At 39.4% G+C, this 25427-nt stretch overlaps 1 protein-coding gene across 6 annotated transcripts in view; it reads left to right on the top strand.

The window, feature by feature from the left end:
- Positions 1–25427, top strand: part of SGPL1 (sphingosine-1-phosphate lyase 1) — a 79833-nt gene that overhangs the window by 42157 nt on the left and 12249 nt on the right. For all 6 annotated transcript variants that reach the window (XM_023205015.2, XM_023205013.2, XM_023205016.2 and 3 more), the window contains 6 exons: positions 2173–2338; positions 8816–8883; positions 12337–12484; positions 15239–15315; positions 16994–17122; positions 24520–24608. In XM_023205015.2, coding sequence (XP_023060783.1) covers positions 2173–2338; positions 8816–8883; positions 12337–12484; positions 15239–15315; positions 16994–17122; positions 24520–24608 — 677 coding nt within the window. The remainder of the gene's footprint in view (positions 1–2172; positions 2339–8815; positions 8884–12336; positions 12485–15238; positions 15316–16993; positions 17123–24519; positions 24609–25427) is intronic.

Below are 25427 nucleotides of genomic sequence, written 5' to 3' on the forward strand. Positions count from 1 at the left end.
ACTGAAATGAATATCCTTGAACGTGTTTATTTGTATACATTGCAAATTGCTTTTAAAAAGTTCCTATCAGTTTATATATCAGTTTTTCTAAGTCCTTTTTAAATATGGACTGGATTAGCCCATTCTTGCATTGTTGTTAAGAAATACCTGAGTTTGGGTAATTTATAAAGAAAAGAGGTTTAATTGGCTCACGTTTCTGCATATTTGTACAAACATGGCTTCAACATCTGCTTCTGGTGAGACCTCAGGAAGCTTACAATCATGGTGGAAGGCAAAACTTGAGCAGGCACGTCACATGGCAAGAGTGAGAGCAAGAAAGAGAAAGGGGGGAGGTCCTAGACTTTTAAACAACCAGATCTCATGTGAACTAACTGAGCAAGAACTCATTTATCACCAAGGGGATGGTACTAAACCATTCATGAAAGATGCGCCCCCATGATCCAGTCACCTCCCACCAGACCTCATCTCCAACACTGGGAATCACATTTCAACATGAGATTTGGAGGATAGGTATCCAAACCATATCATGAACCTAGCATACTTCTCCCAGCCTCGGGTCTCTGATTTAAGTGTTCACTCATTTACTTGGTCACTGTTACTTGGGCATTGTCAGCCACTGTCCATGTTTGTATTCAGTATAAACTGTGTGCCAGGCACTCTGCCATGTGTTGGGGATTTAGCACTGGATGAGACAGAAATGGTCCCTGCCATCATGTAGCTTATACTTTGCCACATAGAACTTTTGCCATATGCAGACTCTTTTTATGCATTTGCAGCTACTATCCTCTCTTTCTGGTGTGATTTTTTTCCTTTTAACTTTTCTACTTAGAGAATTTTCTTTCACCCTCTTAACCGGCTTAAATTTTACCCTCTGTCATTATCTTTCTCTCTTCAGAGTTAGATAGTCCTTCCTCAGTGCTTCATCTTGGCACTTATATGCTTTTTGTGACTATTCCCTTGAGAAGTTTTAGTGATTTGTTTATGTATGTACGTGCCTGTGTGTGTGTATGGACACACATCTACCTCTTGCATTAGACTGTAAATTCAGTATAGACTTGGAACTATGATACGTACCTGAACACTTCCCCAGCTTACTGCCTTCAACCCTGGAGATGCTTAATCAATGTTGATTCAGTGAATGAATAGTAAACTATAAAACGACCTTAGTTTGTACAGGGCATTGCAGGGGATTGTACATATGAATAGAACTGGTCTGTCTTCAAGGACCTAACCATATAGTCAGGGAGATAAGAAACAGATGAGTAGACTGCAAGGCAGGTTGTGATAAGCTCTGTATAGGACTTATCACAAATGAGTACTGGAGGATAATTTAAAGGGAGAGAGGAATTCTTGTGAATGAGATACTCTGGTAAGTTTACAGAGGACATGTTTTTTCTTGCTTGTACCAGGTGTTGTGAGGAATACACATGATGATAAGATATGGTTGCTAAGAGTCAAGTAAGGCCTTAGAGCAGGCATTGGTAAATTGTGGCCTACAAGCCAAATCTGGCTCTTGCCTTCTTTTATATGGTCCTTGTGCTAAGAATGATTTTTACATTTTAAAAATTGTTAAAGAATACTTTCTGAACACAAAAATTGTATGAAATACAAATTTTAGTGCCCATAATTACATTGTGTTGAAACACAGCCATGTTCCTTTGTTTACACACTAACTGTGACTATATTTGCTCTCCAGCAGCAGAGATGAGTAGTTGTAAAGGAGGACCTTTGCTTTGCAACACTTAAAATATAAAATAATTTAGTATCAGGCTCATTACAGAACCAGTTTGCTGACTACTAGGGTAGAGAATAGGAAAGATTCAAATAGAGAAGAGAAATGACATTCATATTGGGGGTATTAGTTTGAGTTAAGAGAGTGGAACAGTGATTCTGGCAGTCATATAGAAACTTTAGGGCTGAAGGGACGATCTAGCTTAACCCTTTTACTGTATAAAATAGGCACAAGATCAAAAATAGTCTCAAAGTCCACTAGCTGCTAAGTGGCAGTGGAGTGCTGCTGGAGTGACTAGTACAGAAGCCTTGAGGGCTGCAGATGATAATAAGATTATTGCTGACCTTGCCCTTGAAAAATGCGAGTTGAAGTACAAACTAAGAACAGACTTCTTTTCTCTCTCTAAATGTAATATTTCTATTTTTCTCTTGTATTTCTAGAAGGCCTTTGAGCCCTACTTAGAGATTTTGGAAGTATACTCCACAAAAGCCAAGAATTATGTAAATGGGCATTGCACCAAGTATGAGCCCTGGCAGCTAATTGCATGGAGTGTCGTGTGGACCCTGCTGATAGTCTGGGGATATGAGTTTGTCTTCCAGCCAGAGAGTAAGTATGCTGTCTCCTCTGTAAAGGTATAGTGGTGTGTCACTAGCCTCAAACTAATTGCTGACAGATAGGATTAATTTATTGCCTTTTGGTTGTTTTTTTTTGAGACGGAGTCTCAATCTGTCGCTAGGCTGGAGTACGCTGGCCTAATCTTGGCTCACTGCAACCTTTGCCTCCCAGGTTCAAGTGTTCCTCCTGCCTCAGCCTCCCAAGTAGCTGGGACTACAGGCATGTGCCACCACGCCCAGCTAATTTTTGTATTTTTAGTAGAGACAGGGTTTCACCATGTTGGCCAGGATCGTCTCGATCTCTTGAGCTCGTGATCCACCCGCCTCGGCCTCCCAAAGTGCTGGGATTACAGGCATGAGCCACCGTGCCCGGCCCTGGTTTGGTTCTTATTTTTAAAATCTGTTTAAATGTGAAGTGGTACTTTGTCTTCTGATTGGTCACGTTACAACAGGACTCTTGTGTAACTAATACTCTTTACATTGATTTTTTTTTGGATTTGTAGTTTATGTAAAAACACCTTAGAATTAATCATTGTAAGGATCACAGATATCTCCGTATGGCTTAAACCTTTGGTACCAGTTTCTTCCCTAGAACATAGTTATGTCACCTGGAGTTCCCGGAGCAGGAATTTATTGTCTTTCATTTTGTGCTGTCCTTTTCAGTAAAGATTGGGTGAAATTGGAACAGCACTTATATGGTGACCATTTGAGTGCTTGTTATGTGCCAGGGACTGATCAGGCTGTGGGGATATCTGCACAAGTGGTACCAGATCTCTCTCCTCTTGGAGTTGAACTTCTGGTATCAGGGGATTGTATACTTTGAGCGTCCTAGAAGTGACTCAGTGCCAGATCAACATGGGGAAGAAGAGGCCACTTCTCAGGGTGCAGAAGATGAGCAGTCTCAGTGATCTGCTTCTGAATCTTCCACCTTTGCTTAGGATTAAGCCCCTCTCCTGCCCACCCACCTTTTTCCCACCTAGAAACCTGGTTGCGTGTTACCTTTCTTATGAGTTATTTTCCTCTGCAGTCTGCGCTTGGTAAGTGTTGTTAGTACCTAAACACAAGTAGTAGATTTGGTGCTGGATGTTCTGTAACACTCCCCTGCACCCTTTCCCCACTCTTAGTAGGGTATCGGAGTTAACTTCCTTGAGATAAGTAAACAGTAACATTGAAGATAATCATTAGCTGTTTCTCATTTGCTTGAAATTTCCCCACCACTTTGCTTCCCTGATAACACCTATTTAAAAGGGCGCTTTTACTGTGTTTTTTCTGCTTTTCTTCTCTTGTTCAAGGAAAGTCAATTTAGAAGCCAGATTCCATTTTTATCTCTTTACCCTGCAAATAGCTTCTTAGCCGTTTATGGCACAGTAAACATTGCAAAACATGACAACCAAGAAGCAAGTTCCAACTGCTTAGAGTTTTTAAATTAAAGTGAAAATGAGACGTGACTCTCCTGTCTAAATCTGTAGCTCACCCCGGCTTTAAAAAAACCTTGTCCTCAGTTGCTGCTCCTAGTCCTTGCAAGATTTTCTGATAAACTCTGAGAAATTAGACTGGCCAGCCCTTCCCCTGCATCTGCTCAATGGTTTGGATATGGATGTAGCTCGTGTCCTTCTGCTCATGCTTATTCCTTTCCTAGGAGGTATTCAATTCAGTGAGTAAGCGGCCCATTTTATAGGACTCTGAGGGTAGCAAGAAATGTACTTTCTTTTTATTTTTTAACTTTGCATTAAAAAAAAAAAATCAGTCTCTGCTTATCCATCTTTCTATTATAATAAAATATATATAACATAAAATTTACCACTTTAACCATTTTTAAGTGTACAGTTAGTCGTGTGGCAGAAAGTACATTCACATTGTTGTACAGGCATCACTACTACCAGAACTTTTTCATCGCCCCACTGGAACTCCATTTTAATAAACATCAAATAATAACTGCCCATTACTCTCTTCCCCATCCCCTGGCAATCACCATTTATTTATTGTACCACCTTGTTTTACAAATGTACGACCATTCAAAAGTGGTACATTTATGAAACAAGCTAAGCTTAGAGATCTGAGATTTATATGTTACTTGCTATGATTAGTATTAACTTTAGGTATTTACTTTTAAAATTTTTGAAAATTAATTGGCAAATAAACATTGTTTATATTTGTCATGTATAACATATTGTTTTGAAATATGTATACATTGTGAAATGGCTAAATTGAGCTGATTAAGATGCATTACCTCCCATGTTTTTCATTTTTTTGTGGTTAGGTATTTACTTCTGTTTTCAGTTCTGCAGCTCACTGTGCCATACATTTTGCTTAGCTAATAGTAGAGATACAGCCATCTTAGGTTCTGATACATACCTGCTTTTAGTGGTCAAAAAGGAATATGCTGGCCTCTGAGAGGCCAATTTTCCATGAGAATATTGTTAGTCATAGTATACTGATGAGATACGCCATTTAAATCCTTGTGGGCTGAACTCCAAGCCATTTGAGGTTTTTTTTTTTTTTGAGACGGAGTCTCGCTCTGTCACCCAGGCTGGAGTGTGGTGGCATGATCTCGGCTCGCTGTAACTTCTGCCTCCTGGGTTCAAACAATTCTTTCTGCCTCAGCCTCTTGAGTAGCTGGGATTATAGGCGCCCACTACCACACCTGCCTAATTTTTGTATTTTTAGTAGAGATGGGTTTTCACCCTGTTGGCCAGGCTGGTTTTGAACTCCTGATCTCAGGTGATCCGCCCGCCTCGGCCTTCCAAAGTGCTGAGATTACAGGCATGAGCCACCATGCCCAGCTGAGTTGTTTTGTTTCTAAAGATGTATTATAAAACAAAAGCAGTACATATTCACTCTGGAAAAGTTGGACAATATGAATAAATAATAAGAACAAGATTAAAATCTTACTACTGAAGGATACCACTATTTGTTTTTCTCTGTTTCTATATCTGAATCCAGTTTGAACCATGCAAAATGTAATTTTGTAAAATCGTCGAATGTTGACAATTTTGTACAATTTAGCACATACACACACAGCACACTTTCATTTGGTAACTTCCAACTTGAATTTTAGACACAGATAAGAATGTCTTCCCTCCAGAGATCAGGGATAATTTTGATAGAATATTCACTTTTTAACACTTGCTCACTTGCCATGTGTTGCTGAACAGTCGAGTTATTTTTAATTACGCTGCACTAGAGGAGTCTGAAGTCTGGACTGGTGATGAATTTTGCTGATCTTCCAACACTGAATCCCTCCTGAGGGAGGAGAGTAGTTCTGGAACAAAGGATGGAGCCTGCGGTAGAGGAAAAGTGGGCAGCGGCATGAGCTGGGCAGGGGTTTAGCAGCCTCTTCCTTCAGTCTGCTCTGTGATTATCAGCTCACAGTTTATTACTTTTACTTTAACATTGATTTTAACTGTGGGTTGTCCATGGTTTACCAACAGAAATCAGCTTTATGTCATGGAGGAAATGATAAACTCTTGGTTTCTTGTTGTGCCACCTTGGGCGACACCCTTAAGCTCTCTCAGCCTATTTCCTTGCAATAAAACGGACATCATAATAGCTGCTTTACCTTGTCATGGGTAATATGAGGACTGAATGGCATCTTTTGCATAAGTGGAATTTGTAAACTGTTAAGAACCATGCATTGTCCTTACACTGGCGTTTTCTATTTTGTTATCTTAAACTTTTTAAATTCTTTTTTTAAATTAACAAATAAAAATTGTATGTTTATGGTGTACAACATGATGTTTTCAAATATGTGTAAGTTGTGGAATGGCTCAATCAAACTAACATAATTACCTCACGTACTTTTTTTTGAGACAAGAGTTTTGCTCTGGTCATGCAGGCTGGAGTGCAGTGACGCAATCTCAGCTCACTGCAGCCTCCGCCTCCTCAAGCAATTCACCTGCTTCAGCCTCCCGAGTAGTTGGAATTACAGGTGCATGCCACCACCCCCGGCTAATTTTTGTATTTTTAGTAGAAACAGGGTTTCACCATGTTGGTCAGGCTGGTCTTGAATTCCTGACCTCATGATCCACCCGCCTTGGCCTCCCAAAGTGCTGGATTTACAGGTGTAAACCACCACACCCAGCCTCATGTACCTTTTTTAATGGTGAGAACACTTAAAATCTACTTTCTTAGCAATCTTTACATACACAACACATTTTTATTTACTATGTCACCATGATCTCTTGAACTTACTGCTTCCGTCTAACTGGAATTTTCTGTCCTTTTGACCATCTCTCAATCTTCCTTCTTCCCCTTACTCTCAATCCCACTAAAAAATTCTAATTACTTTTCTTTCTGTACCTCTGGGGACTTTTGAGATAATCCTTTTAGGTCATGACCATGGGATCTTTTTATTTTTAGTTTCTTCATCTCTGACGCTGTATTCTGTTCTTTTTATCCTTTACCATCTTTTTTCTCACAACTTCCACAAAATTAGTTTGTTCTTTTATCCTCCACTTAGTCACATTACTATAGTTCTGGACAGCTGGCCGAGTTTGCTGATTTTTAGACTTCTTTTTACCTCATTAATTACTTCATCAAATATGGAAGCAGTTCTGAATCTGTACAGCTTTAACAGTTAGAAATAGTTGAATAACAAGAAGCTAAAATATCCAATATTACATTATAGTCATTTGATGTACTATTATAACATTAAAAAATATGTTTAGAAAGAATTGTTAATAATGTAGAAAGTGCTATCCGTGAGGAGGATACAGTTATTTTACATTATACAGGATCTCAGGTATGTATTACAGCATGTAAACATAGGGCTAGAAGGAAATACTCCAAAATTTAAACAAAAAGTAACCACAAACAAGTGGTTTCAGTCCCTTTGTCTTCTTATTCAGTCTGTGTCTTAGTTACCTGGTTTTGTCCCAGGTGTTTACAGAATGTAGACTCTAGGAAGAGTTAGAAAGAGGGATGCAGCTGAAGCAAAAACAGCTAGCAGAGATACAAGGCATGATGTGGTAGATACAGAAAGGGGGTACAGATGCGTCCCGTGGTTGTTGAGTGAAGAGGGAGCTCCTTCTGGCCAGGAAAGTGGGAATTCCCAGACTCCTAGGAATGCAGTAGAAGTTCATATTCAGTTCACACCTTGGATAAAGAAGCCAGGCTTACATTCTTATAGACTCAGACAGAAAATTCCTGTGGTACATTTGAAGCAGTGTAGAGTCCTGGGAATCCTGGACTGAAAATACCAAGACCTCAGTTAAAACTTTGCTCCGTCACTGATTTTATCTGTGGCCTTGAGCAAGTTTTGATGCTTTGATCTTCCATTGCCTTTTATGTCACTTGTGGATTGTATATAATGCCTTCTGTGCCAGCTTCAGAATGCTGTTGTCACAGTCAGTCAAGATACATTGATTGTGAGTGCATCAGAAGGTCTATTAGTCTATTTAGATGCCATGTATTTATGATTATTATAATTGACAGGATTAGCATTCCCTATTTGTTCTGTGTACTGCCTGACAGAGTGGACTCTGGCATCTATGATTTTTCAAACTTTTTTTCTTTTTGTTGAGATGGGGTCTCACTGTGTTGCCCAGGCTGGTCTCACACTCTTGTGCTCAAGCAGTCCTCCCACCTCGGCCTCCCACAGTGCTGGGATTAGAGGTGTGAACCACGGTGCCTGGCTAGCATCCACAATTTTGAGGGCATTTGTAGGTCCAGAAAATGTTACAATCTGTGTTGCAGAAAATGTTACAATCTGTGTTGGATGAGAGGCTGGACATAGATCCAAGAAAAACAAGCTAAAAACAGGGGCTGGCCATTAGTCTTGGGGGAAGGAAGAGAAATGTTGAACATCTAGAAACCTTAGGAAGGTCAAGAATTCTGGAATACATATGTCATTTGACCTAGTAGTTCTGCTTGTGGGAGTTTATCCTGTAGGTGTGCAGTGTGGTGTATGTTACAAGGTTATTTATTTCAGCCTGATTTGTAATAGCAAATATTAAAAGCAACCTATATATCCATAATTAAGGGGCAGGTTAAATAAATTTTGGCACATCCATATAATAGAATACTCTGCAGCTATAAAAATGAATGAGGATGTACTGATCTTTACGATAATACTTCTAAGTGGAAAAACAAGGTCTACCACAGTGCTAGAGTGTGCTACTTTTTGTGCAAAAAAAGGGAGACAAATAATATTATAGCTTTACTGTTGCACATGTATGCATAAAGAAACTGGGAGGTAGCATGAGGGTCGGGGGGATAGGTTTGAGAGAGGGAAGCTTCACTGCTTTACTGTGTGTGTATGCGTTTGTATTTTTAAAATTTTGAATCGTAAATATAGTACTTATTCACAAATATAAATTTAAAAGTTTTTTTTTTTTTAACTTTTTAAAGGAAAGAAACTTTTTGTAATTGGAAGGCAAGTGAGGTTATGGAAGACACACTGAGTGGTTGCTATATGCAGGTCATATCCATGGAAATTTATTTGAATAAGAGAACCATTTGTTTCTTTTAGGTTTATGGTCAAGGTTTAAAAAGAAATGTTTTAAGCTTACCAGGAAGATGCCCATTATTGGCCGTAAGGTAAGTAGAATCTGTATGTCATTTTTTTCCCCCTCCTGATAATCATGCCTCTTTCTTTCTATTTATTAAACCTGATATTCTCAAAGTGGAGGGGTGATTTGGTCCCTTACCTCCAGGGGACACTTGGCAGCATTTGGAGACATTTTTGATGGTCACAGCTTAGATGGAGTGGTGCTCTTGGCATGTAATGGATGGTGACCAGAAATGCTGCTAAACACTAAATATCATACAATGTACAGGACAGCCCCCTGCCCCCCAAACAGAATTATCTGGCTGGAAATGTCAAAATGGCCAAGGTTGAGAGCCCTGACTTAACCCTTTCTCCAGCGTAACTGGCCAAAAGAGAGATGAGAAGCCTGTTAAGGAAGTAAGAATTTGAAATGAGAAAATCTGACTGTATTGTTAGGTGCTTTGAAACAATATGTGGCTGGCTGACTTTAGATATTTATCTAGGAGTTGGGTGCTCACATGGTTTAGGTCAGGGGTTGGCAAATGTTTTCTGTAAAGGGCTAGATATGAAACATTTTGGGCTCTATAGGCCATATCATTTCTGTTGCAACTCCTCACCTCTGCCCTTGCAGACGGACAGCAGCAAGAGGTTCAGGAATGAGCCTGGCTGTATTCCAATGAAACTTTCTTTACGAATTCAGGTAGGCCTTAGTTGGTTCCTGGCTGTAGTTTGCTGATCCCAAGTTGCACAGCGCTGTCTCTTGCTCTTTGCAATTATCTGTATTGTAGTATGTCCCCTTCGTTATGTCACCTTTGCCCTCACCCATGCTGAGGATAAGGTAGTCACCTCTGCGCCTCCCACAGGTTGTCACAGATGAAGATAAACAGGGCAGGCCACTTGACAAGCTCTAAGGAAGGCATATGAGTCCTTGGAATCTTCATCTCCTCCCGTGCCCTCCCCTAACCCCCCTTTGGTCTTTCCCAACTTTACCTGCCTTCCAAGTTTTCTTTTACTTTTGGCTTTCAGTTCCCTTTCCTGGCTATACCAGGGTTCATTTGCCAACCCCTGACCTAAAGTTTGCCAGTTATCTTTAACCTTTGGCTGAAATCCATTCAGACAGAGATATGTATCTTCAGGTTCATTTCCTGTAGGGGAGTGGAAGCAATAACAGGTGGTGAAGGGGAATGTGAGCACATAGGCTTCTGTTTGCTCTCCAAATTATATTAATCCCTAAAAGTAAATCTAGTCCTTATGGAATATAAGGGATGGGGACAGAGAAGGTATTGTAGAAGATGGACTGTAGCACAAAGAACATTAGGATTTCCCCTTATCTCCTGATTTTTTTTTTCATTCTCGCTTCTTCAGTTTCCAGACTTTGAGACAAATAAATGCTAGGGTTCCAGAACCCACTCTTAAATTTATAAAGTAACATAATTGGAAGATCCTTAGCTTGCTAAGGACTATCTAATCACTCTTCATTTTTCAGAAGCAGATTCTGAGGCTTAGAGACAAAAAGTTACATGTGTGTATGTGTATGTGTGTGTGTGTGTGTGTGTGTGTACATGTGTGTATGCCTCTGTCATTTATTCACTTCACACATGCTTATTGAGCCACCTGCCCAGTTTCAAGTACTTTTCTGGATGCTGGGGATATGGTAGTGAACAAGACCAAATCCTTACTCCCATGGAACTTACATTTTAGGTTAAGACAGAAAGTAAAGAAGTAAACAAATTGTGGAATTTTATTTTGAAATAAATGCTTTGAAGAAACTATATTGGGCAACATAATACAGGCTTTGAGGCAAGAATTGGGGGTAAGGAAGTCCTTGCTGTGCTTTGTAATATACCTCTCTGTCACTTTTTGTGTTTTATTTTATGGCAATAGCATACTCTATGCATGGAAGCTCAGCTTTCATAGCCTGTTCTGTTGCATGAGTCACCATTTATGTGAATTAATTTTTAAATTTACAACTTAAAAAAAATCTTCACGTCCATAGCATGCCCGGGCATTGCTCAGGAGTGTAGCCTCTGCTCCCTGCCAATGTGGGCCTGTTAGACTATTGCGGACATGCCTGAAAGGAGTGGCTTTCCCTGTGGTTTCATTGAGGGCCATATCTAAGAAGATCCTCTTGTATTCTAAGTATCCATGGCTAGAGATGAGAAAATCTTAGTGTGGAGCGAGTTCTTGAGTTCTATAACAAATATGTTGCTGAAACAATAGCACTGTGACATGAACAAATCGTGACATGTAGCTTCTCTCCCCAAACCTACTACCCAAGAGTCTTTTGCTATAAGCAGCAGCCCCTGCCCTTCTGCCTCTTTGCTGTTTTTTTCCCTCAGCACTTTTTGTTACCTGACTTATTTTCTGTCTCTTCTGCTGAAAATAAATGTCATGAGGACAGGAGGGTTTTTTTCCCCTGTGTGATCCATTGCCTAAGTTTGTTTTGTTCACTATGTATCCCTAGCCTACATATTTGTTGAGTAAGTGAATAAAAGAAAACAGCTCAGAAGCTGTGGCTTTGAGGATGGAAAAGAAGAGAACCGTAGTTGATAAATTGCCTAGCAGAAAGGGCCTTAGTTCCTCTTAACATTTTGGGGTCAGACAGTGCAAGCTGTCGATAGCAGCGTAAGGAGATACATTGGAGTGTTCCTGGCAATTCTTAGAATGCCCTGTGCTTGTGTTGTATGGGGCCTCCAAATTCCTAGTGTGCCGTGTGCATGTCTGTTGAAGGAGCTTATCACTTGCACGAGGACCAGAATCCCTTTTACTGTGGCATGGCCAGTTTTCTGGCTACTGTTCCTACTTCTACCTTTGATTCTTTTACACACACACTGTAGCTGCTGCCAAGGCAGGATCAAAGTCCAAATATTGCCCTCAAGGATGTGTTGACTTTAGCAATGCCAACCAAGTGAAGCAGCAGTGATGTCAATGTGGCAGAGAAAAGGGTTATGGGGAAATTGGGTGCTTTTTTTTTTTTTTTTTTTAAGACAGAGTCTTGCTCTGTTGCTCAGGCTGGGTGGAGTACAGTGGTGCGATCTTGGCTCACTGCAACCTCCACCTCCTGGGTTCAAGTGATTATCATGTCTCAGCTTCCCAAGTAGCTGGGATTATTGATGCCTGCTACCATGCCTGGCTAATTTTTGTATTTTTAGTGGAGACGGGGTTTCACTATGTTGGCCAGGCTGGTCTCAAACTCCTGACCTCTAGTGATCCGCCCACCTCGGCTTCCTGAACAGCTGTGATAATAGGTATGAGCCACCGCACCCGGCTGAGTGCTTCTTGACCTTTAGAGAGAAACGTCGCTTTTCAAATTTTTAAGAGGCTGTTGTACATGCCAGAAAGTAGCTGACCAGTCAGAATATCACCATATATCTTTAAGAAAATTGTTAGTCTAGTTACTTGTGCAGTGTCTAACACTGAGCAGTTGCTTGAATGTCATAATGATTCTGCTGTCTCTGCTGTACGCTTTCATCGGGATAACTTTGTCTTTCTTACCTTTGGAGATTCAAGACAAGTTGAACAAGACCAAGGATGATATTAGCAAGAACATGTCATTCCTGAAAGTGGACAAAGAGTATGTGAAAGCTTTGCCCTCCCAGGGTCTGAGCTCATCTGCTGTTTTGGAGAAACTTAAGGAGTACAGCTCTATGGGTATGATGCTTGGCATAGACATGCTCTCTACTTCCTTAAAGTGACTGTTTTGTCATTGTTTACTGTTCACATAGGTTAAGAATAACTCATCATTGGTTCTTACGTGTTTAGGAGGACCTACTGTGTTTCACAGGTTGAATTTCATATTTTTAAAATTATGTTTAGATTCATCCGTCATCCATAAAGCAAGCAAATCTCAGAGACAGTGGAACTTGGCTTTATTTCCTTTTGTAAGCATGAATAAAACAATTATGTTAGTGTTTAAGAAGAGAGAATATAAGATATATAATACAAATGAAATACAGATTCATGTAAAAATGTGAAATCTGCATAAAGGCACAAAAGAAAATAAGTCACTATAATTCCACCATCAAAGATAAACAGATGGTATCTATCTTTCTGCATGTAGCTATAGGTAGAGTTGTCTGTATAGTTTACATCTATCTGTATATGTATATCTATCTGTTTCTGAGAATGCTAATAGTGTTTGTCTGTGTGTATACACATATATGCATGAGCACATATGGGATGGATAAATACACCAAATAGCTTGGTGCTTACGAGTGTAACCCTGGAACCAGCCTGGATTCATATCTTGGTTTGCCACTTAACGTATGCCTTTGGCGAGTTACTTCTGTATGTCACAGTTCCTGTATCTCTACAATGGGGATAGTAATAGTAGTACAGTACTTACTTGAAAAGATGATTGTGGGGATTAAATGAGATCATACATGTGTAAATGTTTTATAGTGCCTGGCATATGGTAAATGTTCAGTAAAAACCATTATTGCTATTATTAACTCAAACGGATTCATGTTTGTTACTGATTAAGATCATATTACAAGTACTTTTTAAAAATAAGCTTTTTAGTTTGATATATTTACAGAAAAGTAGCAAAGATGATAGAGATTTCCCTATACCCAACTTCTCCTGATGTTAACATCCTCTATAACCATGGTACGTTTATCAAAACTAAAAAATTAACATTGGTACAGTGTTATTAACTACACTACAAATTCTATTTCTACTTCATCAGGGTTTTTATTTTGTTGTTTTGCTTTGTTTTGTTTTAAACTAATGTTCTTTTTTCTATTCTAGGAGCCAATCCAGGAGCCATGTTGCATTTTGACAAATACCCTTATTTTTTATTTTTTGAGACAGAGTCTCACCGTGTTGCCCGGCCTGGAATGTAGTGGTGCGATCTCAGCTCACTGCAGCCTCCACCTCCCAGGCTTAAGCAATTCTTGTGCCTTAGCCTCCCAAGTAGCTGGGATTACAGGCATGCGGCACCATACCCAGCTAATTTTTTGTTTTTAGTAAAGATAAGGTTTCACCATGTTGCCCAGGCTGGTCTCGAACTCCTGAACTCAGGTGATCTGCCTGCCTTGGCCTCCCAAGGTGCTAGGATTATAGGTTTGAGCCACTCTACCCGGCCTTGACAAATACTCTTACAGTTTCTAAGTGACATGTGTTGAGGTCTTGACATTGAATAGTACAAAATTTGATATAATCTAGGATGTAGGTGAATACAGGAGGGGTTAGCACTCTAAAACCTGTGTGTTAAAGATTTCCATGATTATGAGAGCTGGTCGCCACCACCATATTGCCTTCTCTTTAATGTTTAAGTCATTGTCCATTGCTGTATTCTCTAGCATGAGTAAAAGAACAGGAAATGAAACCAGTTGTCTTATTTTCAAAAGGCTGGTGACCACTGGTCTGAAGCTGTGTATAGTACAGAGCAGTGTCCTCTAAGGAAAGAGTGAAAGTCAAACAGGCAGCAAGCCAGAGCTTGGCAGATTGCTGTGAAAATGAGTTTGTCTGTATATTTACCACTTAGTTTTCTGTTCTCAAGAGCTGAAGATCTTTGCTTTGGAGAGCCCATGGCTCCATGCAGTTTTTAGTTGGTGTGTTTCTGTAATAGCTTTCTTACTACCCACTTTCAATAGGGCACAGCTGCATTGTAGCACAAGGACCTGAGACACCCACATAACAGATTTGTGGGTAAAATGAAGACTGTCTCGGGGAGAGAGGAAAGTGAAAAGTCAGATCTTATATTCTAGTCAGGAACTTTACTTTTCTTTCCACACTGGGATAAAGGAGGTTTATCCCAGTATTGACTGTGTTCCTGATCTTGAATGCTACAGCATGTGCTGCTGGAAGCAAATAACTAGTTCTATGTGGGTTTCCAGGCTTGGCTTAAGGGAGCCGGTGTCTGAGACCAGGGTGCTCATGGTTTATTCCTCATTGTGGTTTGTTTGCTGGTTTCATCTGTGATGATAGTGTGCTGAAATTTCACACTTTTCATCTTGGTTTCTTCTGCCAACTCTGTGCATAACAGTTCTCAAAATTCCTAGGACTGGATAGGAAGGGAGAGAAGAAGGAAGCTATTGCAGAAAAAGGCCACTCCAGAGCCATATAGAGAACGAAAAATAAGTATAGACAAAGGCAAATGTTCCTGCTGTTAGAAGGTAGTTGAGGATGAGGACAACATTGTTATCAGACTGCCTTTATTGTACCTAAATGCTATTAATATCTTTTTCACATTGCTGATAATAATGATTTTTCATCTTTATTTTATTGTGCTAACTCTTTATTGAACTTTTTTCTTGACTTGCTATAAGAATGCTGTTGGGTTTCCACTCAACATTGTTTTCTTTTGTACCCAGAGGGGTTTCTTTCTGTTTCTTCTTTATGAGAACCTGTCTTCCCAGAGATTCCTGCTTATTGACCTAATGACCTTACCTTTCTCTGCAGACGCCATCTGGCAAGAGGGGAGAGCCTCTGGAACAGTGTACAGTGGGGAGGAGAAGCTCACCGAGCTCCTTGTGAAGGTGAGCGTCCAGTTCTTGAGGAAAACCTATGAGGTCTGTGCCGCTTTACATGACCTCCTTTTTTCTCCTTCCTTTTGTAATTAGAAAAACTACTTAAGGAAAGCTTATTGTTACAATAAAACCATAAAAGTTTCTCTTCACACAAACATAGGCAAATATGTATAATATTATCAAAGACATCTTCAGTCTGTCAAATAGTAAAATGTTATTTATGTTTTCAGTCTTTGCAGATGTCCTGTCTAGAAGGCAGACTACTGGGGAAGATAGTCCTGTCAGATGAGATTTGTTATAGTGAGACAGATTTTGTTTGATAAGGAGAGATAGGATAGGGAAACTCTTTCATAATTTTCTCAAATCCTGTGACCTGAGATGAGCAGTGGTCTTATGTAACTTCAAATCATTCTCATTCTTAGCTGCTTCCATTTCTCATCACATTTATTTTTATTTTATTTTATTATTTTTAGAGACAAAGTCTCACTCTGTCACACAGGCTGGAGTGGAGTGGTGTGATCATGGCTCACTTCAGCCTTGACCTCTTTGGCTCAAGTGATCCTCCCACCTCAGCCTCCTGAGTAGCTGGGACTACAGGCGTGCATCATTACACCCAGCTAATTTTTATGTATTTTTGGTAGAGATGGGGTCTCACTCTGTTGCCCAGGCTGGTCTTGAACTCCCAGCCTCAAGTGATCCACCTGCTTCAGCCTCTGAAAGTGTTGGGATTACAGGTGTGAACCATTGCACTCAGCCGTCATTTTTATTTTGGAAACTCCACTTCATCATTTAAAATTGGGGTTGTACTGATGATCTCTAAGGTCTTTGTGTTCAATTATTAAAAATATGGAAGTGTCTCTTAATACATATGACAGATTTTGCGTAAGTTGGTGTAATGCTCTGATCTTCTGTGCTTAAAATCTTTAAGTACTTTCCCATTATCTACTGGATGAAACTCAGGTTCTTATGCAGCAGAGAATACAGGTTTCTTCATGAGCCAGCTGCCACTTATTTTTTCTTAACTACTTCTCTTTATTTCCCACGTAAACACTAATCCTGCCTTTTTTCTTTACTAAATGTGTCGTGCTCTTATCATGTTGTTTTCCTTCCCTTCCATCATTCGTCTTGTTCCAAATGATGATTCCTACTCATCTCTCAAAGTTCCACTCAGCAGACACCTCTAGACCACTCAGAATGTTGTTCCCTCTTCAGGGTCCCTTAGCACTCTGTACACAAACCTGGTATTGCAATCGATAACAACAGCTGCTTTGTGCCAGACACTCTACTAAGTGCTTCACATGCATTATGTTATTTAATGATTGCTAGAACGCTAGAAGATAGCTACCATAACTTCTTCTGCGTATGAAGAAACAACCTTAGATTATGTGACCTACACAGCTGAAAATAATAGGCAAAGCTTAGGCTTCCTGCTGGGTCAGTTTAGTGTTATGGTCTGCGCTTTTAACCATATTTATACTTCTTTCTTCACCACATTGTAAAATTATTTATTTACATGTCTGTCTCCTCTGCTGTGTTTTGATCTTCTTTAGGTTGAGGAATATATCTTACGTTTTTTTCCAGTTTCTGTTGTTGTGCCTAATACTTAGAAACTGTTGTTTAGTGCATGATTCTTTGTCCTATATAGTGTAATAGTTTTAATTTCACCTCTGCTTGCATTTCTTTACAGGCTTATGGAGATTTTGCATGGAGTAACCCCCTGCATCCAGATATCTTCCCAGGACTACGCAAGATAGAGGCAGAAATTGTGAGGATAGCTTGTTCCCTGTTCAATGGGGGACCAGATTCGTGTGGATGTGTAAGTATATGCAAGGGGCATCCAATACCCTTATTTTTTAGGTTAAAATAGAAGAGTTTTAAATAAATATTAATTATATTTTAATAAATAAAAATATTAAAAAATTTTACTACACAAGTAATATTTGATCATTGTAGAAAGATCATTTTACTACACAAGGAATATTTGATCATCGTAGAAAGATCCTAATTAACTGCAGTTTTAAATGTTACTTGTAATTTTGTAACCCAGAGAATGTCAACATTCTGGTATATATTCTTCTAGATATTTTTCTCTTCACCTTTTTATTTTGAAAAACTTTGAACCAACATTCAGTTTTTAGGATAGCTTAAAGAACACCTGGATTCCCTAAATGTAAATATGTTGCTGTATCTGCTCTCTACACTCCTTCCCTCCCTACCCGCTTCTTCCCTCATCCCTCACCCGCACACCTGCCATCCCCCATTTATCTATGTACACTTCTGTTGTACCATCCAGCAGTGTTTTTAATATACTTCTGGTTTTACCTGAGCCAAAGCTTAATTTATTATTTGCTGTAAACGGAACCTCATTTAGTTGCTATTAGGCATAAAGAAAGGAGGAGGACATCATTATATTTAAAGAAACACATGAAGATTCTTTATTTTACCTGTTCTTTCAAGTAGATGGTTGTTAGTTTTTCTAAACTGTGATAGATAAACTTCTCTTTAAATCTGTTGTCTTTAGAAAAAATGAAATCTCAGGTTATGTAGGATAGATAGATTTAATTCAATATGCTGTAATGGTGTCTTAGAGGTGCTAATCCTATCAGATACTCATCGTATTCACAGTCGTTATAAAGATTGCAGATAGAATTATTGAAGGGCCCATTCGAAGACAAGAACACCTGATAGTTTAGTTTCTTTTTGTTTTTTTTTCCAGGAAGCATTGTTTTTGTTTTATTTTGTTTTTGTAATATGTTGGCACTATGAAAATCATCATGTTCAAGTATTCAGTAGTAATAAAGGTGATATGCCTGGCATTCATTTTGAAAACAAAATACTGAAACTGTTAAAAACAGAACCACCCATAATATAGCAGCAGTTTCCCTTAGAGTATTGAGGTGAACAGGGTGGCTTTCAGAGGGAAGATAATAATGTACTTACAGTATGTTCTCCTGTACCATTAGACTCTTGAAGAACATGTAAGAGGCCACAGAGTAAACAGCCACAGAGCAGTTTGGCCTTATCTGGTAAATCTGAAGATATGTGTATCTTATGACCCAGAAATTCTGCTACTCAGGACATACTCTAGAAAAATTAGTACACATAAATATCAGGATATACGGACGTTAATATTCATAGCAGTGTTATTCATGGTAGCTAAAAACTGGAAATAATTCAAATGCCTATCCACAGGACACAGATGGATACATTGTGGAATGGTGTGTGTGCCTCAATCCATTGTAGCTGTTATTCAGATTGATGCACAAATTACTTCATTCATCTTTGGCCAGTGGGAGCATCTTCATATTGGCTCCAAGGTCCATTTACATGACCCAAGTAATCTTTGAAAACCTTTTTTCTCTTTCTTTCCTTTTTTTTTTTTTTTTGACAAAATATTCCAGGTTCAGGTTCACTTTGTCCATTTGCTGCTCCAGGCCTACAGTCAGCCATTTGTCCAAGGAGACCTGGTTTATTTTAAAACTAGGTAGAATAATTACATAGCTCCAAAGTCACATTTATGGAAAAAGACAGATTAAAAAAAAAACCAGAATGCAGTCCAGAGAGACAAAGAAATAGAAAGTATGAAAGAGAGGCTAAGAGATGCAAAGGATAGAATGAGAAGGCTAACACGCGTCTAATTGGTTTTTGAGAACAGCCAGAGAAAACAGATTACCTATAAAGGCATAACTGTTAGGACAACTGATATTCTCAATAGCAACAATGGCTAGGGCGGTTGGGGGTAGATGAAAGATTGGCTGTAAATTGAAAATTGCTAGAGCCTGATGGTAAGTAGAAGCCCATTGGGCTTTTAAATTTTATTTACTCTAATTTCATTCTTAAGAATTCTGTTTTGTGGTTCTCCTTTTATTTTATTATTATTGTTTTTTGAGACAGGGTCTCAGTCTGTTGCCCAGGCCAGAGTGCAGTGGTACCATCTCAGCTCACTGCAGCCTTGACCTCCCTGGGCTCAAGCGACCCTCCCACCTCAGCCCCCTTGAGTAGCTGGGACTACAGGCGTGCACCACCATGACTCGCTAATTTTTGTATTTTTAATAGAGATGAGGTTTCACCATGTTGCTGAGGCTGGTCTTGAACTCCCGAGCTTGAGCGATCTGCCGCCTTGGCTTCTCAAAGTGCTGGGATTACAGGTGTGAGCCACCACGTTTGGCTGTCTTTTTTTTTTCTTAAATCTGCTTGGTTGTTTTTTATAGTCCCTTTCCTTGGCTTAACTTTTGTTTACTTAAATATATTACACGTAAATATCTTGTATTGTGTGTCCGATAATTCCAATATCCATGAGCGTTACCTCATTCTGCTGGCTTCAGTCATGGTTCTTTGTTTCCTTATATTCGTGATTTTATTTTATTTTATTTTATTTATTTATTTTTTTATGAGCCACTTATTTTTCTGGGAACCTAGGGATTCTTTGAGGCCTAGATTGAAGTTAAGTCTGGAAGTTCTCTTCTTTCAGAGAAGATTTGTCATACTTTTGTGAGTTGTTGGGGATTGCCACCACACTGGAACCAAATTAAGTCAAATCCTTAGCTTGTCATTTTGTACCACAGAGGTAGTGTGAATTCTGACCTCAAACTCACATAAAGGCTTCCTTGGTACACATTCTTGAAAGATTACTATTTTTCTTTACTTGAACATCAGGGTTGATAAAAACAGTTTTTCTTTTTCTTTCCTCTTGTAGTAGTGGGATTGATTTCTTGTACACTTGAGAGTGTGGTTTTTTCCAGCCATCTCCTGTTGGACTCCTTACCTTGGGCAGTCTCTAATGTATATTCTGGTCCATCCCTTGCTCATCTGTCATTGTAGCAGTTTGAAGTCTGTAGGGGTTGGTGCCACCCTCAGGGTGAAATCTAGTTTTGCCACTTACTTATCTTGCAGGATTCTTGATTTTGCTTTGTTTGGGGGTTTAGTAAAAGTTTCTTTATGTTAGCTTAATGATAGGTTTTAAATTTTTTTTTTGATGTTTTGTTAATTTTTTTATTTCAGTTAGGAGGGTTGCTCAAGGTATATAATCTATATTGCTCAAAATAGAAGTTCCATAATTGTTTTTTCCATGTGATAGACCTTTGTATGTTTGAAAGCCCCTTTGTCCCTGAATCTTCTCTGCCCCACATTTTTCTGGGTTACTCAGCTGTTCATATGATTTCACAGACTTCCAGTCATTGTAGTCGTTCTCTGAATGACTTTGGTTGCTTCTGGCCAGATTGAACACAGTTCTCCACATGTGGAGTGGCATTGGTCTTTCAATCTGTCTTTTTTAATCTGCGTTCAATAAACTTATCTCAGACCTTTTCCTTGAAGTCAGCGTTTTTATTCTCGGCAATGTTTATTTTATTCCTTGCTGTTCCTAATGTCTTTGTTAGTTCTGTATGGATGCTACTGGCTTTGTTTTTTTTTTAGGTCTGTAGCTCATTCTGTTGTTTCATGGTCTAGGTTTTGAACTCTTTGTTTTCTTAAATTCATGTTCTTATGATACTTTCCTATAGTGAGAAAGTTATAAGGGGTTTCCTTCTGTCCCTTAGCTTGTTTCCTTCTGAGTCGGGTTTTTATTTTGCGTGCTACATACTACCTTTTCCCCTGCCTTTTAGTATGTTTGCATAGTTGCCTTGCCATTTTCTCTCATCCTGGGGTGGCATTCTCCAGACATTGTTTTTTCTTATGCACTGTGGGTGCTTCTTGTCTGAGACCATTGGGTTGGGGGCAAAGCTCAGCCAAAGCTTTGTTCTATCTGTATTAGAATATCTGGGTCTGTTCTGAGATTCTCTTCAGTTACCTATCAGAGTTCACTCTCTTATTTGGGAGAGATAATACCCTTTGATTATTTAATTCACTGAAGTCTTCACTCTAAAGAGCCAATCCTGATGTTCTGTCTCCCGTTTTGCTCATTTCTCCCTAGCAGCCATGTTTACCACTCACTCATGAGAAGAGGAAGAAGATAAGGAAACCCCCTCAGCTTGCCTCTCTGCAGATTTGGGGGTATGAAGGAAAATTCTCAGGATTTTGCTGACTTTGCAGTGTAGTTTCAAGGGCTGATTAGAAACTAGTGTTTTACTTCTGCTCTCTGCTGTTTCACTGTTTCTTTTGTTTTTGATTGCCAATATTCGAAGTTTATTGCATTAGATTATCTCTCTTTCCTTGTTTGGTTGTTGTTACTGTAGGTTTTGACTCTCTTTCTCTCCCTGCCCTCACCTTTTTTTTTTCTTCCCATCTTACTCCAGAAGTCCAGGCCTAGGGGTTTTTTGCATTGCTGCAATTAAACCATATCTGTATTATTATGATCTTCTTCAGCACGTGTGTGAGGGATCAGAAGAAGGATAGAGTCTGATTCCCAGCCTCTTCTACTATTTAGACTTTTGTAAAATAACGAATCAGCACTGGTGTTGTCTTTTTCCCTCTCCCACTCTGTCTCCCCCACTCCTCCCTTAGCTTCTTATTTTTCTCTCTGGATGAGCTGCTTTTAGTGAAGAAAGAGTTCAGTGTTCAGAGGTGGGAAGCCAGAAGATAAGACCAAATGGCTGGGCAGTCTTTAGGCTGTTCCTAGCTGAGAGTTGTAAGCTCCCTCATTCTTTGTTCTTCAACCTTAAACTATCTTTCCTAACTTTATTTGTCTCAGTTACAATGATAGAGGTAACTTCACATACTAAAAGAAATTAGGTTACCGTGTGAAACACTCTTCTTGGCTTGTGCTAATGTCGTCAGATCCAAACAGCATCTGAAAGAACATTTTCCAAGAAGATGATGTTCTCGTTTTCTGAAATACGTATCGTATGTTAAAGTGAGAGTGTTTATACATATTGAAAGAAGTTGAATAACATAACAAATAGTTACTGAGGCCTCCATTTTCTTACTTCACAGTGAAAATTCCTGTTTTTCTTTGGGTATAGGAGGTAGAAAGAAGTGGGAGAGTAATAGCATTTTAAAACACAGAATCAGAAATACAAATTAAAAGTAGAACCTAGGGCCAGGCATGGTGACTCATGCCTATAGTCCTAGCACCATGGGAGGCTGAGGCAACTGAATTACTTGAGCCCAGGAATTTGAGACCAGCCTGGGCAACTTGGTGAAACCCCGTCTCTACAAAAAATACAAAAGTCTGCCAGGCCTGGGGGCGTGTGCCTGTAGTCCCAGCTACTCCAGGGGGCTGAGTTGGGAGGATCTCCTGGGCCTGGGATGTGGAGATTACAGTGAGCTGAGATCATGCCATGGCACTCCAGTATGGGTGAAAGAGTGAGACCCCGTCTCAAAATAAACAAACAAAAAAGTTGAATTTAGGTATTCCTACTTTTACAGTCAAAAGTACACTGGTGTTTGCATAACAAATAATGATGTTTTGACTAGTTATTGAACTAAAAATAGGACACATGAAGCAGGTGACTAGGAATTTGGAAATATTATTGCTTAGGTCATTACTGGACCTTACGAAGAGATTGACGCACTGGAGACTTGGACTTTGCTGGTCCCTCCCTGACTTTCTTCACAGCTGGCTTGGCTCCGCTTGTGACATTCTGAGGTTTTATGCTAACCCCCAGGACATGCTGATGTGCAGAGCTGACTTCAGCTATAAGTACTTTTGTCTTCTGCAACATAGAAATGTAGTGATCTACAAACAAATGTCCCATGCCCAAGTTCGGTGCATTATTTTGTGGTGATGGTCACATGTTTCATAAAGACTTCCTGAGTCAAAAAATGACTTTTCTCAGTTCATCTTCCATATAACTCCTGGCCACAGGGATTTTGTATCCAATGGTATTTTTGTCCTGTATGTGGATATTATCTTAGGAAAGTTCAGTGATTACTTTATCTGATTCCATCTTGTATTAAGCTACACTAAATATGAAAATGTAGAAAGTTTTACTTCTTGTCAACAGATGCTAATGTATGACATTGAGTGAAACACTGTTAATTCCTCAAGGGCTCAGTTTTCTCACCTGTAAATTGAAAAAACCTTTCAAAGATTGTATGAATCTTCAGAGATGGTAAGTCTAAGAAGTTGTCCAGCTAGTTTAGTACTGTGGCTTTTTGTTTGTTTTGGAATGATTCATTCTCATATATTATTTTTTTAAAAAAAACAGCCAGATGGCTATGACATGCCTGTGTTGGTCAAGGTTTACTGAGAGTCAAGTCAGACACTAAGAAATGTGGAGGCCAGGTGCAGTGGCTCATGCCTGTAATCCCAGCTCTTTGGGAGGCTGAGGTGGGCAGATCACTTGAGGCCAGGAGCCTGAGACCAGCCTGGCCAACATGGTGAAACCCTGTCTCTATTAAAAATACAAAAATTAGCTGGGCATAGTGGTGGACGCCTGTAATCTGAGCTACTCAGGTAACTATGGCAGGAGAATCGCTTGAACCCAGGAGGCAAAGGCTGCCGTGAGCTGAGATCATGCCCCGGCACTCCAACCTGGGCAACAGAGTGAGACTCTGTCTCAAGAGAAAAAAAAAAAAATGGATTGAGGGTTTGTTAGGTGTCAGCGACTATGTCAGGTGCTAGGAATGTTGTCATGAACAGACTGGTCCCTACCTTCATAAATGTATATAGTCCAGTGGGGAAAATAAGATGAATAAAAAGACCCCTATGTCTTTTGTATGAACTCTGGTAAAGAAATGTGTTTATCAGAGGGGCTAGGCCAAACATTAGGAAAACATTTTACTTCATTTAAAAAGGATTAGGATTTTTGTTTTATTTCAAACAAGGCAACAAACTTCCATCAAGTAGAAACTTCTGCTTTTCTCTTTCAAACTTGTCAAAACCAGCAGTTTACTTTGGAAAGTCTGAATGTCTCTTCTTAGTGTATTGCACAGTTTACTAGAATTGTAATCACAATTTCACATTCTTTAGCAGGCATTGAAAATTTAAATTAAAATTCTGATATTTTTGAATGACATAAAATGCTGTATCTTATCTGAAAATTGAAAAATTAATACACAAACATAAATGGATTGTGAATGGGTGGGATCTGGGCGAATGTGCATTTGTCTAGACAGTGCTGAGTTTCTGCTCATTATTTAGTAGCTTTCATTCTTCTCCTGAGCCAAAATTAGGCTTAGCCAATGAAGCCAGATTTTCCTTCTGGAAGACATGGCAGTGTCTGCCTTGCAGCATGCATCCAAGACCTTATCTGTTTCTATGTCAAGATCAGGGCATGAAGAATCGGGGCATCCCTGACTCCCCCAACAGATGGCATCTCTTCTTTATTATAGGTGACTTCTGGGGGAACAGAAAGCATACTGATGGCCTGCAAAGCATATCGGGACCTGGCCTTCGAGAAGGGGATCAAAACTCCAGAAATGTATGTATGTGTGGCTGTTTTGTCCCCTTCTGAATTTGTCTGTCTGGAGTACTGCTTTATGAAACTAAACCAGGTAATCCACTTTCCTGCTCCTTCTCTTCCTCTCGTAATTCTGGACCCCTTCCGCCCTGTCCTAGCCCCTCTGCCCTTATCCTTTTACATTCAGTAAAATTCTAAATGGATCAGCCAGTTATTTTTCAAGATAATTCCCATCCTGCCCCACCCCCAGATCATACATAGTAATATACTACAAGCAAAAATAAGATCCTTTTTCCAAAAGTGAGAGTTTGAGGGCTACATCTTTGAATCCTGTGGTATTTGCAAGTTATTTGGAGCCTAAAGAAAGCTCTCTAGGTACTTTACTTCTGCTTATCTTAGAAAGTTACTTAATATTATAGGCTGCCTCAGGGTACTCTCTGGGAAAACTTTAGTGTGAGGGCTGTTTTCTGGGAGGAAGAATAAAAATATCTTTTTGAGATTTACTCACATTGCCTTCTTTGGACATAAATTTGATGTTTGGTTACATTATTTTTCCTAGACTGTTCCCTTGTACAGTATGTTTATCCTACATCTTAATATTTTTACTGCAAGTATCACTGACAAAGGGGATTTATTGCATATGGTCTCATGCTGTGGTTCATATGTAGCATAAGAGAATAAACCAGGCTACCATTCTTTCTTCATACGTTGATCTTTGGTGCTTGCAACTTCCTCAGTAGTAGAGATTTTTCTCCTTAAAGGGAACAGATTTGTTGTATGAATGGCCTAGTTGAGGAAAGTCTTAAAGCAAATACCCGTGACCTCGTTTTCTCTTTCAAC

This window comes from Piliocolobus tephrosceles, chromosome 9 (assembly GCF_002776525.5).
Source record: "Piliocolobus tephrosceles isolate RC106 chromosome 9, ASM277652v3, whole genome shotgun sequence".
Lineage (NCBI taxonomy): Eukaryota > Metazoa > Chordata > Mammalia > Primates > Cercopithecidae > Piliocolobus > Piliocolobus tephrosceles.